The sequence below is a fragment of the Loxodonta africana genome, chromosome 15, assembly GCF_030014295.1.
Source record: "Loxodonta africana isolate mLoxAfr1 chromosome 15, mLoxAfr1.hap2, whole genome shotgun sequence".
NCBI lineage: Eukaryota > Metazoa > Chordata > Mammalia > Proboscidea > Elephantidae > Loxodonta > Loxodonta africana.
Genome location: NC_087356.1, coordinates 60,232,405 through 60,248,047, shown reverse-complemented (window position 1 = coordinate 60,248,047; position 15,643 = coordinate 60,232,405). Strand labels below are relative to the sequence as shown.

The window sequence follows — 15,643 nt, the reverse complement described above, 5'->3', positions numbered from 1 at the left end:
GATGACAATTTGTTTTTTAACCCTGCCTCATAAATAACATGTGCTTTTAGACAAATACTTGTGCCCTTCAAACTGCCCCTCAAAAGTTCAAAAACTTGGTGTTCACGGTTTCATGTCATGAGGATATTACCTTTATTTTTAACAGGACCAAAACGGAACACCTTCTAATCAGAGAAGATGTCTAACTCACCGTCCACTTCAGCATGATCTCCGTGTCACTGACAGCTTCTGTGTACGCAATGTGAGGCCCAGTGATTGGACGGTTGGAGAAACGGTTAGAGAACCCAGCCACCTGATAAGGTCGAGAAGCTGAACTCCGAAAACTCTCACCATAATGGTTGATGGCAATGACCCTAAATTTGTATGTGGAACCTTTTGGGAAAAGAAAACAAAATAAAACTTGTACAACTTTTTAAAAAATTGTAAGAAGACAACTGAATGTAGGGTATTCAAAATATGACAATTGTGCTTAAGTATCGACCTACAATAACAGACACATATTCTAAAGCCTGAATAGCAACTAGATCTCAACACTTCTGCCAGCTTCAAACGACTGGTAATAGCTGTTCAATGCACTGTGTTCAAGATTCCAGGACCATATTAGGACTCACTGGGCAAGAATGCTATGAACAATGAGTGATGTCTATCATGGACAGGGCAGGTAGAGAGCAGGAAAGAGGGGCAGCATGTTTTCCTTTTTACCCATCAGATACAGGGTTGGGTGAAGTGTTTGTCCCCCAAACTAGGTTCTTTTTGCTCTGGAAGAAACAACTGAAGCAAAGTCTACTATGGTGAACACATTTATGAAGAGGCACCGTGTGGGTGACAGCAGATGTCACTGATTCCACTGATAACAGGATAAGAGGGAGCAGATTTAAACTACAACAGAAGGAATTTATCTGGATAAGATATTAAGAACTTAAAAAAAAAAAAAAAACAACTCTAAGGATTGTGAGTTTCTGAAAATCTGAATCTAAAGAATAAATTAGAATCCTAAAGCAAATTCCTAATAGCTCAAAAATAATCTTTGAGCTTACCAAGACAATGCAGCAGTCTGCAAAATGTTACTTAGCTTCACCAGCATTTCACTGTTGCCTTCTCGCAATCTACCTACATGTATGTTCCCTTGCTCCTCATCTTACTCTTAGACAAAACACAGGCATTTGCTGCTAAAAGTACACTTACAACTCCATTAGCCAAAATGGTCATGAAACCCAAACGAGTACCAGTAAAGTCAGTTTATTTGTGATTACTGCATTACTCTTGCAAGGTTTAATTTCTTTCATATTACCCCAAGATATGGGGTGCAGTGGCAGGAAACCCTTTGCTCAAGAGAAATTTACAGAACAAAGAAATGTTATGTATTGTATCATTTCCAAAAGACTAAGCACTTACAGATGAAGATCAAAGACCACAGCCTTCAGAATGGATAACACCTCAACATAAAGAAAACAAAAACCCCCATAACTGGACCAATAAGCTACTTCATGATAAACAGAGAAAAGACTAAAGTCGTCAAGGATTTCATTTCACTTGGATCCAAAATCAACACCCATGGAAGCAGTCAAATGACATACTGCAATGGGCAAATCTGCTGCAAGAGACCTCTTTAAAGTGTTAAAAAGCAAAGGTGTCATTTTGCAGACTAAGATGGGCCTGACTCAAACCATGGTATTTTCTAACACATCATATGCATGCAAGAGCTGGACAATGAATACGGAAGACTGAAGAAGGATTGATGCATTTGAATTTTGGTGCTGTTGAAGAATATAGAATATACCTTGGACTACCAGAACAATGAACAAATCTGTCTTAGAAGAAGTTCAGCCAGAATGCTTTTTAGAAGTGAGGGTGGTGAGACTTCGGCTCACTTATTTTGGACATGTTATCCTATAGAGTCGCTATGAGTCAGAACCGACTCGATGGCACTGGGTTTTTTTTTTTTTTTGGTATCAGGAGGGACCAGGCCCTCCCTGGAGAAGGACATCATGTTTGGTAAAGTAGAGGGTCAATAAAAAAAGAGGAAGACCCTCGAGTTGGATTGACACAGCGGCTGCCAGCAATGGGCTCAAACAGAGCAGCATTTCATTCTGTTGCACGTAGGATCACTATGAGTTGGAATTAATTCAATGGCACCTAACAGCAAGAAGCACCAAGAATAAACAGTTTTAGTAAAATGACAAGCAAACCACGTGCACGCACGCACACACACAATGTTCTCCACAATATCACTTCGAATTGCAACTAAGTAGACTCAATCTAAAACTAACTAAAGTGATCTACAGATACAATGCAATTCCCACACAAGTTTCGACAACATTCTTCACTGAAATGGAAAAACTAATGACCAACTTTACATGGAAAGAAAAGAGGCCTGAATAGCAAAAGCAATATTGAAGAAGAATAAAATAGGAGGCCTCACACCCCCCAGATATCAAAACATACTACACAGCCACTGAAACCAAACACATTGTATTAGTCAAACGATAGACAAACATAGACCAGTGGAACAGAATTGAGAACCCAGAAGTAAATCGATCCATCAACGAACAACTGATTTTCAACAAGGAGTCAAAGTCCACTCAACAGGGAAGAAACTGCCTCTTTGATAAGCGGTGCTGGCAAAACTGGATATCCACTTGCAGAAAAATGAAACAGGACCCGTACCTCACACCACACACAAAAACTAACTCAAAATGGATCAAAGACTTAAAGGTTAAATCTAAAACTAAAAAGCTCCTGGGAGAAAACTATGTCACCTAATCTTTTTTTTAAAAACAGGCTTACCAACATAACTAGAAATACACGAATAGCAGAAGACAAATTAGATAATTGGGGCCTCATAAGAGCTAAATACATGTACTCATTAAAAGACTTTTTCAAAAGAGTTAAAAAGACAATCTACAGACTGGGAAAAAAATCTTTGGAAATGACATATCCGAGAAGGGTCTAATCCCTAAAATAATTAAAAAAAAAAGTCAACAACTCAACAGAGAAATACAAACAACCCAATTAAAAAATGGGCAAAGGACATGAACAGACACCAAAGTGGACAGTCAAGCAGCTAACAAAACATATGAAAAGGTTCTCATGATCACTAGCCTATTAGGTGCAAATCAAAACTACAATGAGATACCATCTCACCTCAGCTAAAATGACACTGGTTAAAAAAACAGGTAACAACAAATGTTGGGGAGGATATAGAGCAACTGGTACCCTAATCCATTGCTGGTGGGACTGTAAAATGGTACAACCACTATGGAAAATGATTTGGTGCTTCCTCAAAAAACTAGCAATAGAAATACCTTATGATTCAGCAATCCCACTTCTAGATATACACCCTAGAGAGCTAATAAAAGAGACGTGGATAGATATACATATACCTATGTTCACTGCAGCATTATTTACAATAACAAAAAAATCGGCGCAGCCTAAGTGCCCTTCAATGGGTAAACAGATATGCAAATGTGATACGTACATATAATGGAATATTATGCAACCATAAAGAACAACGATGAGTCCACGAAACACAGTATAACATGAATAGATCTGGAGGACGTAATGTCAAGTGAAATAAGGTCAATCACATAAGGACAAATATTGTATGATCCCACTTTTATAAGAAGACAAACACCCAGCACCGTCGAGTCAATTCCAACTCATAGCGACCCTATAGGACACAGTAGAACTGTCCAAGTAGAGCTCCAAGTAGCGCCTGGTGGATTTGAACTGCCAAGCATAAGAAGCATAAGAAGACAAGCATAGATAATATATAGAGACCAACATTCATGGGTGGTTTCCAGAGATAGGCAGAGGCGGGGGATCATTCTCTAGGTAGTAAACACTTGCTATGCACCAGATGTGGGCATAATAAGCATAACTTGACCAGAGTAAACGGTGCCACTAAGAAGCACACAAGAGAAAAAACTGATGTTAGTGCTAAAGAATATGACATATCATTTGGTAACAACACCAACAATAACCAAAAAATGAGTGTATGGTCACATATGTATGTGTACAGGCATATATGTATGGGTAGATACTGGTGTGTATGTATGTGTAAATAGACAGGAACATCTATATGTACAGGTATGTGTGTGCACACATATATGTTCATAGAGGACACGGTTACAGATACCTCTCCGACATAACTAAATACCTTACGAGACTGGTATTTCGGGTTTGAAAGCTTAGGCCCTTCATCTTAGTCAATTGGCATAACATGGTTCACAAAGATCATGTTTTACATCCTAGCAAGATGAGTAGCACCTGGGGTCTTAAAAGCTTGTAAGCTGCCATCTAAGATACAACTATTGGTCCCTACTCATGAAGAGCAAAAGAGAAAGAAGGAAACAAAAGTCTCAGAGGAAAAACTAGTCAACAGGGCTAATAGTCTGCACGAGCTACAGCCTTATCCACCCTGAGACAAGAAGAACTAAATGGTGCCCAACTGCCACTACTGACTGTTCTAATCAGGACCACAGTAGATGAACGCTGACAGAATGGGAGAAAAATGTGGAAAAGAACTCCAATTCTTAAAAAGTCCAGACTTAATGGACCAGTTGAGACTAGAGGACTCCCTGAGATTATTGCCTTAATATACTCTTTAAACCTTGAACCGAAACTATCCTCTGAGGTCACCTTTTAAAGAAACAGCAGATTGGCACAGAACATAAAAGATACTACCTGTGAGTACAGCACTCCATTACAAGACCATTTACATGAGACCAAAAGGTCAACAATTACAAGTATTCCCTGATTTACGACGTATTCGAGTTATAACAAATCACATTTAACTAACATCTTTTTGGGTTTTTTCTACATCTTATTGTTAGAAACATGTATTACATACGACGTTACAGCACGTAATTTGCTGATATTATGATTCTCAGATGCTCACTGGTAGATGTTCAAAGATTGGATTTATAACGATACTGATAATAAAAGGTAATAATAATGAAAACTAAAAAAAAAAAGAGGTGTTTAACCTACATCGGAACTGTTTTATGACAGAGTCATCAGAACAGAACCCTGTCGTAAGTCAGGGACTACGTGAACTCTAAAACGAAGGTGAGAAGATAAAGAGTCAGGGAAACTAGAGCACAGGAAATGGAACAACCAGAAGGCAATCAAAGAGAACGTTGACACATTGTGAAAAATGTAACTACTGTCACTGGAAAATCTGTACAGAAATTGTCAAATGAAAACCTAATGTGCCGTGTAAGTATACTGAAAACATTACAAAGTATTAATTAAAAAAAGAAAGAAAAGAAACAATCTAAAAACCAGCAAGAGCGAGTGGGTTAAGGAAATTATGAAACAGTGATATGGTTCATTATATGGCTATTAGAAATTGAGTTTTTGAAGAATTTTTAATGATATTGGAAAACACCCAAGATATAATATGGGCAAAACAGGGTCACCAAGCAATACTTACGGCAGAATCCTCCTTTATATTAAAATGAAAAGAAAAAGGCTAGAAGGAAATACACCAAAACGTAAAGAAGGATTATTTCTAGATGGATGGATTCCAGATGACTTACCTTCCTTCAATTTTCTGTATAACTTTAACAATTAGTAAAATAGAAGGTCTTGAAAAATAGGTATCGTAAGTCAGCACTCATGATAAAAAAGAAAAGGTTTGGATAAAATTACCTGGTTCCAAACTACGAACTTCCACAGAAAGTTTGGAAGGAGGGATATCTTCAGCTGCCACCAGCCAATCACTACTCCGCATCCGTTTATATTCCACCTTGAAGGCAGTGATGGGAGAGCCGCCATTTGCCCGAGGGATCCAAGTGACGTAGACCGAGGTCTCTGACGCAGTGGAGATGGTGGGCCGGTCTGGGGCCTCAGGAACTACAAATAGAAATATTCACTTCAGTAACCCACAGTGTCAGAGACCAGAAACACTCAATAAGATTGCCAAGATGCTGCCATTCATTCTACTTTTGTAAATGCTTGAAAATTCCAAAAGGAAAAGGAAAAAAATAAACACATAAACTAAAAGGTATAAAGCCCAAACCTCATTTTATTAAAGGTTCTTCATCAAATATTTGCCAGAGTTAATATAGTATCACGACTATTTTCCTGTCGTTTGCTAAAAGAACTACCGGGAAACAAAATGGCAAACCATAGGAAATAAAAAGAAGATAAAGTTCATGGCTAAAACCACATATAACCAATCATTCTTTGGTGCTTCCAGTCTGATTGTGGGTATAATTCATAATAAAACTTCACAATTATATGTTATCTCATTTAAATATTTTTATTTAATCATCCAATCTATAGGAGCCCGGCTTGGTAAAACACATTGGCCAAACCAATGCACAGATGATTATATCAGGAATTACTATTACATCCTATCTTAACACTCCTCAAGGCTTCAGGAATGCCACTCCAAAATACAGATTGCAAGTGGTAAACCGAAATAAAATCTGACCAATAAAATTAATACTGATAATAATGGGAAGAGTATGCTGCTCGGGATGAAAGCAGGAAGACAGGATAGGCAGTCAAATAAAGAAAGGTGCTATAGAATCAACATGAACACAGAGAAAAAAGGGGGTCAGAGAGCTAATAGCTAGCAGCTTTCAGTCGGCACTGCCAAGGGGAGGAGATGCCCCAGCACACAAATCAGACTGTCTGACCCCTGTGGCAGGTGGAAACATCAGGCTGAAATCCAGCCCCTTAGACCATGTACCTAAATCCCCTTGCTGACCAAGCAGTCTGGTGGTTCTAACTGGCTTCCCACTTGGTTCCTGTAGGAAAGAATACTGATAGGAACAGCTTGTAGGGTATGTACGTCGGTCACATTGCAAATTAGTAAAGTGACTTTCTGATTTCCACTGATCACCTGTGGATTCTGAAAATGTGAGCTGGTTCCCAGAGACTGCCTATCTTTTGGCATGCTGACAATCAAGTTTCTAGAACTGAAACATTCAGGACCAACTGTGGGCCATGGTTATATTACTTTGGTGCACCTCAGGCAACACCCACGGTCTCAACACCTGTTCAAACAACAATACAAATATGTGTTGTTGTTAGCTGCCGTCAAGCTGACTCTGACTCATGAAGACCCCATGCACAACAGTGCCCAGTCCTGCACCATCTTCACGATCATTGGTATGTTACAGATGGGGGGCTCATACTCTACCACTATATCGGGTAATATTTGATGGTGATCCATAAGGCTTTCATTGGCTAGTATTTGCAAGTAGATCACCAGGCCTTTCTTCCTACTCTTAGTCTGGAAGCTCTGCTGAAACCTGTTCACCATGGATGACCCTGCTGGTATTTGAAATACTGGTGGTGAAGATGCTTCCAGCATCATAGCAATACACAAGTCACTGCCGTCAGACAAACTGACAGATGGGTGGTAGAAAGCAAATACATAGAAGCAAGAAAACAGTGTTGAATACTTGTTTGGAGAAAATTGTGGCATTTTAAAAACAAACTCCTTAAGGGTGAAAAAAGAAATATACGCAAAGCAGGCAACTTTGAGTAATACTTACTGTGTTCCTTTCAAGTTAGAAGGCAATGTAAACAGAATGAATAGAACGGTTAGTAAATCTGACTCATTTCTTACACTATACAACCAGACAACTTCCTTATGTTGATTCAAACGAGGTTTAAAACCCATCAAAGAAGCCCACAAATCAAACAAGACAAGAAAGCCTTAGGGAAAATATCTCTACAGAGAACAATACTTCCAATACCTAAAAGAAACAGCAGGTGATGTTAAAAAGGTGTAGAAGAAAGAACACTGCATTTCAGTTAGGAAATGGGGATTTGAATAGCAGTTCTACCACTTTCCAGATGACTGTGGGAATGCTTCATAACCTCCTTGAGTCTCAGTTTCCTGATTTGTAAAACAGATACACAATCTCCTTCATAGGGTTACTGCAAAGATAAACAACTTCTCACAGTTATCTCTGCTAACTAAATCAATAACCTTTACCTAAAAACTCTTACGGCCTAAATCTTAGTACACAGTCCCTAGTGACTCAACCCAATTCCCTGTATTTCTCCCTCTCATTCAGTCTAGATTCAATTACCCTAATCTGTCACTTACGTCCTCCTTCTTCGTTCACACTGCCACTATCCTTGTTATTTCTCTAGCCTTAGCTTTTGCCGTTCCTCCCTCCCCACTTCTTAAACTCCTTTAGGGTTCTTCATAGATTTCAGGAAATGATCTAAACTTTAAATGCATCACACAAGGCCCCTATCCCACTCAGCTCCATTTCCCACAGCACCCAGTCCCATTAAAAGAAATCTCTAATCTCTAAATGAAATCTAACATGCCATCCATCTGTCTCTTTGTTCAAGGAGCTATCTGTGTCTAGAACACTCTTTTCCTGTTTCTTTACCTACCTATCTGGAGCCCTGGTGGCGCAGTGGTTAAGAACTTGGCTGCTAACCAAAAGATCAGCAGTTCAAATCCACCAGCCACTCCTGGGAAACCTTATGGGGTAGTTCTACTCTGTCCTAGACTGTTGAGACGGCAACAGGTTTGGTTTTTTTTTTTTTTTTTGGTTACCTACCTATTCTTGTGTTTTGAGGCTTAGCTCCAGCAGCTGAGGTAAGCCTTTCTTACCACCACTTACCCTCCTCTATATTAAATAGGGTGACACAGATATTTCTCTTGTGATACCATAGGGTATAATCTCTAGCATAATGAGTCAAAATCATTGTTATTGGTTTGCCTGTCGTTGGTGTTAGCTGCCATCCGGTTGGCCTCTGACTTGTGGTGACCCCACACACAACAAAACATGGACCGCTGCTATCCATAGTGTTATCACTGGCTGATTTTCAGAAACAGTTCGCCAGGTTTTTCTTCCTAGTCTGTCTTAGTCTGGAAGCTCTCCTGAAACCTGTTTAGCATCACAGCACCATGCAAGCCTCCACTGCCAGACAAATGGTGGCTTTGCATGAAGTGGACTGTCTGGGAATCAAACTCAAGGCTCCCACATGGAGGGTGAGAAGTCATTACTAAACTACCACCACCCTCTCTTTGTCTGTATTACCCACTAGACTGTCATTGGTTTGTCAACATCACCCACTATACTGTAAACTTCCTGAAGGCAAGGATGGTCTCGTCTCTGCCGCTCCAACATCTAGTCAAGTGTCTACTATAGTTTGTGTGAAATAAATAGTAAGGGTTTTTTGTTTCTCAGATGTCAGTCTTATTCATATAAATTTTGATAATTCTTTATACAAATATAAAAAATTTTTAATAATATGTGAAACTTACCAACAATTTTTTTGATAAGCAGTCTGTTTAAGATAGCTCAAATGTTCCTCAGAGTGAAAGTACTCAAGTGAGAGAGGCTCATGCTATTGAAGAAGGAGAGGCTCTCCAGAGGGGAGTTAAAAATGTTACGACCTACTTTTGTCTAAAACCAATTCATAGAAAACCATAAATGCCTAGAAAAGAAGCTAGAGAACCCTCAGAGCTCGGCAGTGAAATCTTAGGTCCTTCCCACATGTTGCAGCGTAACAGCCCAATCACAAAAAGCTCATATTATTTTACAACTATGAACTGATAAGTGTGCAATTTAAATACTAAAAAGCAGTCTTTTAAAAAACATTTCCTGCCAAGGCATTTAAAAATCATAAGATTAACTAGACAGAGCAACAGAACCGAGTATGGCACGTACTCTTTCAATGAAAAAAAAAACTAAATCTTACCAAAAAAAAAAAAAACCAAAGGTAACACCATATGTTTTGATATGTCACCCAAAAAAAGTGAGAGAAAAAGGGACTTTCTGAGTTCAAGATATAAATTTGGCTTCCTTTTGCCAGAGTGGAGACAAAATAAACTTCTACTAAGCTATAAAAACTTAGTACCGGAAACCTTTCGAATCTGAGTTTATTGAATTAGACATCAGCCATGACACTGGGTTACCAAATTTGAATACAGGAGATTGGAAAAGGACCAAAAACGGCTACATGGGTAGGACATAATTTGCATAATAAACACCCTATCCCACCCTTTCCCCCAAATAATCTGAGGCAGGTCAGTGACATTTGTAAGCAAAAAAAAATGAATAAAATGAAGACCTTTCTCCTTACCTCCACTATGCCTAGAGGAATCGGTAAGCACCACTCCAAAGTTGTTTGTCACCTCTGAATCAACTGGATGCTTAGGGATGCCCATGGGTGGGGCGGATGCCTGGGTGTTTTTTGATGAGGCTGTTTTCTCTAGAAATGTTAAAAAACATATCCTGTAACATCAGCTTATATATACGTAAAGTAAGAAAAGAGGACTGTGAAGCTTCAAATGATATACAGATAAAAATGTATGAGCTTATCTGAACAGTGTCTAAATTTAAGACTTACATTGTAAATATTTAGCTCATCTGAGGAACTGACTAAAAAAATTACTTTGTCTTTTTCTAGTACCTCTAAGGGAAAGCCAAAATGTGTCTTTCACTATCATCCTAACTTTAGTTGAAAAAGCCAAGACACGGGTGAAGGTTTTCAGTGCACATATTTCTTAATTCTAAGACATAAAATTCGTTATTAACGAACGTCTACTAAGTTTCTTCACAAATTATCATTCTAAGTTTTAAAATTTCTGAAAGTGAAATTGAGTGATTTTTTAAAAACTAAAATACACACTTACTATTCAGTACTTACATATAGGTTGGACCCTATAAATGGCCAAGGACTAACTGTGGAAATTAACTCCAAATATGTTAAACAGAAGAAATAATCATTATTATTCTGGGCAGTCTGAGTAATTCAAGGAAAGGGTCTTTTTCAAAGGCCAGTGGAGTATTTCTTTCCAATCATCATACCTCCTTTTTATCATAGTGCCATACTAGAACTGAGCCCTGGTGGCACAGCAGTTAAGTACATGGCTACTAACCAAAAGGTCAGCCACGCCTTGGAAACCCTATGGGGCAGTTCTACTCTGTCCCATAAGGTTGCTGTGAGTCAGAATCGACTCAATGGCAGTGGTTTTTAAATACTAAAATACTCTTCCATTCAATTCCCATCTCCACCACTGAAGTCTTTTTGTTTATCTAAGCCCAAACTATGATGCCATCTTTTCCATCAAGCCGGCCCTCACAATCTACCCTGCAGAAGAATGTCCTGTCTTTGCGTTCCTCCAGCCACTTGTCATCCTACTCGTGGCCTCTTTGCTGACCTCTGCCCTCCTACTACGTGTCCTCACCACTGCAGCCAAAACCATGCTATTAAAACACACAGCAGGTCATGCCGCTCCTCTGTGTAAAAACACCAGAGCTTCCCACTCTCCCGGAGGAAAAGTCCAAGTCCTCTCAGCAGTCTAGAAGGCCCTGTGTGAGCTGGACATCTGCCATCCTGCCAGGCACCTCTCTTACTACAGCTTGCTGGCTTACTGTGGACCAGTCACACTGGCCTCCCTAGTACTCCCAGGGTGCACGAGCACCTCCTACCTCCCCGTCTTTGCACCTGCTCTTCTCCCTGCTGGGAAGGTTCTTTCCCTGGGTAGCAGCAGGGCTCACTATCTGCCTCACCTCACTGAGGACTTGCCTAAGCACCTGCTTAAATCCAAAATAACCCCTACCCCATATGCTTCCTGTATCCATCACTTACCACTTTCTAACGTACTTATTACTTGGGTATAAGTCTCTCCCAACTAGAACATAAGCTCCATGAGGGCAAGGAGTTTTGCCTATTTTGTTGAATGCCCATTCAGCTGTAGTGAATTAAATTCTGCCTTGTAGTTAGTATTTATGCGTATGTCTTACCTTCTTTAGAAAGGATAACCTCCATTAGAATGGATCTTGTCTTCTTCATCTGTTTTCCCAGCATCACCTACCCTAATGTCTTACATACCATAAGCTCTCGAAAATATATGTGGGATGGAATACTGCAACCACCCAAGTATGGCCAAAAAAGGTGCTATAGTAAGCATGCTCAGTACACTTATATATAAAATTTTCTGCTATCCATAGGGACTCGAGATAATGACTAATAAATTGACATCAAGACGGCCAGCTCATTCCCCTCAAGGACGATCACACTCACCTTTGCTAGTTCGGAAGGTTAACATGGCAGGTTGACCTTCTCCTGCCGCACTTCTTGCTACCATCAAAACTTCATAGAGACTAGAAGGCTCTAGTTCTGTTAAATGGAGCTCATTCTCACTTCCCGGGACTCGGACTGTGTGCCAGCTTCCCACCACACCAACAGCATCATCCAGCTATTCAAGAAAAAATAAACCATAAAAAACAGGAGATGTCACTCAAATTTGAGAGTCCTTGGGTGGAGCAAACGGCTCAGCGCCAGGTTACGAACCCAAAGGTTGGTGGTGTGAATCCACCCAGAGGCGCTTCCTACTTCCAAAAGATCACAGCCATTGAAAACCCCACGGAACAGCTCTACTTTGACACAAATGGAGTCAACTCGATGGCAACGAATTTGGTAAATCTGGCCAACAAATTTGATAAAAACCAGAATTCATTTAATTCTAGGTGAATTTTAGAAAGTGATACAGCATTGTCAGTAAAAGAGACACAAAATTACAATAAGAGATATAAGGAGACCTGTAGCAAGGACTCGGGAATTCTCACTGTAAAAAGATTTTACACTTACCACTTATCACTAACTAACTTGCAGCCTCAAGGAAGCTATTTTGCCACCCAGAGTCTGTTTCCTTCACTTATAATGGAGATAATAGCTCCTTTGTTGCTGAGTTAATGGAGAATAAAATAATCTGTATTATTGGAGGAGCCCTGGTGGTGCAGTGGTTAAAGTGCTTGGCTGCTAACCAAAAGGTTCACAGTTTGAGCCCACCAGCCGCTCCATGGGAGGAATATGTGGCAGTCAGCTTCTGTAAATATTTACAGCCTTGGAAACCCTATGGGGCAGTTCTACTCTGTCCCATATGAGTCACAATCAATTCCATGGCAATGGGTTTGGTTTGGGTTTTTGGTATTAATGGTAATATATAATATACATAAATATGTAATAAATTAAAATGTATATTACATTATATGTTTGTGTATATATGTACTATAGAATTATGGTTATATATTTTCAGCATCCTGCTTGATGTCTTGGCACATAATTTCTGTTCAATATGCATTGGTAGAAATAAATTAAAAAGATCTAGTTGGTTGTACCCTGGTTAATGGAAAACAGGGATACTATTACATGAAGGTTTCAGGAAGGGTAAGACTACCAGTAGGCAAAACTCCGTTTCTTTATCTAGAATCACCAGGTTAGAAACAATGGATAAACTTTCATATACCACCATGTTGACTTTTTCAGTTATTTAGAAGAATATTACTACCAAATGACAGACACCAAAACAAATCTTGGACAAATAAAATTATTTTAAATATAAGTACATCCCCCACCCACTTCATTCACTTGCTAGTCCCATTAAACAAAGAACAGATTTTTCATTTTGCTCTAATATTAAACCATAAAAGGAAAACATTAACTGAAAAATCAAATGACAGAGAACCAAGATTTACCAAAATAAATGACCAAACAACACAAGATTCTAATACAATCAAGACTAGCAAAACCAGCTGCCCTCGAGTCGATTCCAACTAATACGGACTCCATGTGTGTCAGAGTAGAAATGTGCTTGGTAGGGATTTTTTAATGGTTGGTTTTTCTATGCAGATCGCCAGGCCTTTTTTCCAAGGTGCCTCTGGGTAGATTCAAACCTCTAACCTTTTGGTTAACAATTAAGAAGGCAACTTGAAATGCAAACAATTGTCAGAGATTATGCCAGAGGACCTTGTTCAAACAGTTGTTTCTATAAGAAACTGTTCGATTCATTAAATAAACTGTATTCTACTATCTTAGAGAAAAGAAATGACTTTTTAGAAAGTGGTTTATACAGCTTTATACCCAAGGGGTTAAAATGTTTGCGCAAGAAGGTGAAGAAGTGACTGGGTTCTTAGATTGCAAATTTGGGAAGAAATTATTTATACTTGATTCGTAATGCTTTCATAAGATTGGGAAATCTGGTATGACTGGTGGACTATTTCTCCCAAACTCATCATTCTAGAACGTTCTTGCTCTATTTTCTAGCACTCTAAGAATGTAAAACAAGCACATGTTACACAAATACTGTCGAGGTGTGAGACTTAAAAGATGACAAATGACAAGACGTTACCTTTCGATACTTCACAAAATAGGCATTGATGGGAAGCCCACCGTCCTTTCCGGACCTCCAGACCAGGTTGTACGTATCTGGCGTATGGGTCTGTGGAGGGCTGAGGATGATGGGGGCGTCAGGAACAGAGGCACTGCTGGCATTCTTCACTGACGATGATTCCACCGCACTGGAACGTGACTTGACTGGCAATGAGCTCAATGATCCAGCTTCCGAGACATTTCTTGTCTCTCTGTCATCACTCTGAGCGGCATCAGACAGTGTCACTGTTTCTGCTTTTGTATTTGTTTCAAAAGGAACTGCAGAGGGGGAAAGGGAAAGAAACAACTTGAAAACCTTTATCATTTTAGGGTCTTCTACACAGCTGGTCATAGGTTCTGAGCACAGTTTGAGCTCTAGAAGTTAAAAACACGTAGCGTTTCAACTTATAACGCATGGAAACGTCAAACCTCCAGTGGCAATCCCTTGCTCATGGTGGAGCAAACGAACTGTTTGAAAAATCAATTATATGATGCGATACTTTAGCAGTTTAAAGGATTTTATGTTTTCAATGCTCTATACTAGAACTGGGAACCCTGGGGTGCAGTAGTTAAGAGTTATGGCTGCCAACCAAAAGGTCAGCAGTTCAAATCCACAAGGCGCTCTTTGGGAACTCTATGGGGCAGTTCTACTCTGTCTTATAGGGTTGCTATGAGTCAGAATCAACTCGATGGCAATATGTTTATAAAAGAATTCCCTCTTTTGCAATACCAGTCTGCTCGTTTAGCCTTAGAAGATTTTAAGTAGAAGAAGATGAGGCTAATTCTAGTTGGTAAATGAAACACAATGGGTAATGCACTCTGTTAGGAATAAGGTGACAGAGATAATAAAGAAATGGCCAACAGTTAGGCTGTTACCTACTGGATAACTAATCTCCAAAGATACCTCCCAGGATTCACGCCCTTGGGCAGCACCCCTGACAATGAATCCAGGCTGGCCCTGGGGCTTGTTTTAACCAATAGAAGGCAGAAGTGAAGCTGTACCCTGTCCTGGCTTAAGCCTTAAGAAGGCCTGGCACCTCCACCTCTGTGCTCTTGGAATCCGGCCACCACATATAGATGCCCAAGCTTGTCACGTGGACAGGCTACATGGAGAGAGAGAGAGGTGTCCCAGCCCCCACAAGGGCACCAGGCATGTGAGTAAAGCCCTTTGGATGTTCCAGCCCCAGCTACCATCTGTTATTACTGCATGAGAGACTTCAAGCAAGACCAGCAGCAGAACTTCCAGCTGCACCTAATTAGCCCAAAGAGCAGCTGTGTTAAGCTACTAATCTCTGGGGTAGTTAGCTTGGCTGCAATGCCTACTCTATGCATGGCAAACAATGTACATTCAAGGAAGAGGGAAGAAGTGAAACTAACAAGACCAGCCAGAACTTGTCTTCTTTCTGGATAGAATTGAATATTGGCTTAAGAAGTTGCCAACCTAGAGAGATAAAACAAGCAGGTGGCCTTAATACTTACTACTAAAAACATGTAG

At 39.8% G+C, this 15,643-nt stretch overlaps 1 protein-coding gene across 1 annotated transcript in view; it reads right to left on the bottom strand.

Annotated features, from left to right (window-relative positions):
* CDON (cell adhesion associated, oncogene regulated) overlaps positions 1 to 15,643 on the bottom strand; it is a 128,742-nt gene that overhangs the window by 42,135 nt on the left and 70,964 nt on the right. Inside the window, exons 9-13 of the mRNA XM_003417420.4 lie at positions 14,129 to 14,427; positions 12,022 to 12,196; positions 10,075 to 10,203; positions 5,656 to 5,859; positions 191 to 372 (exon numbers count right to left, since the gene is read on the bottom strand). Of these exons, the coding sequence (XP_003417468.1) occupies positions 191 to 372; positions 5,656 to 5,859; positions 10,075 to 10,203; positions 12,022 to 12,196; positions 14,129 to 14,427 (989 nt within the window). The remainder of the gene's footprint in view (positions 1 to 190; positions 373 to 5,655; positions 5,860 to 10,074; positions 10,204 to 12,021; positions 12,197 to 14,128; positions 14,428 to 15,643) is intronic.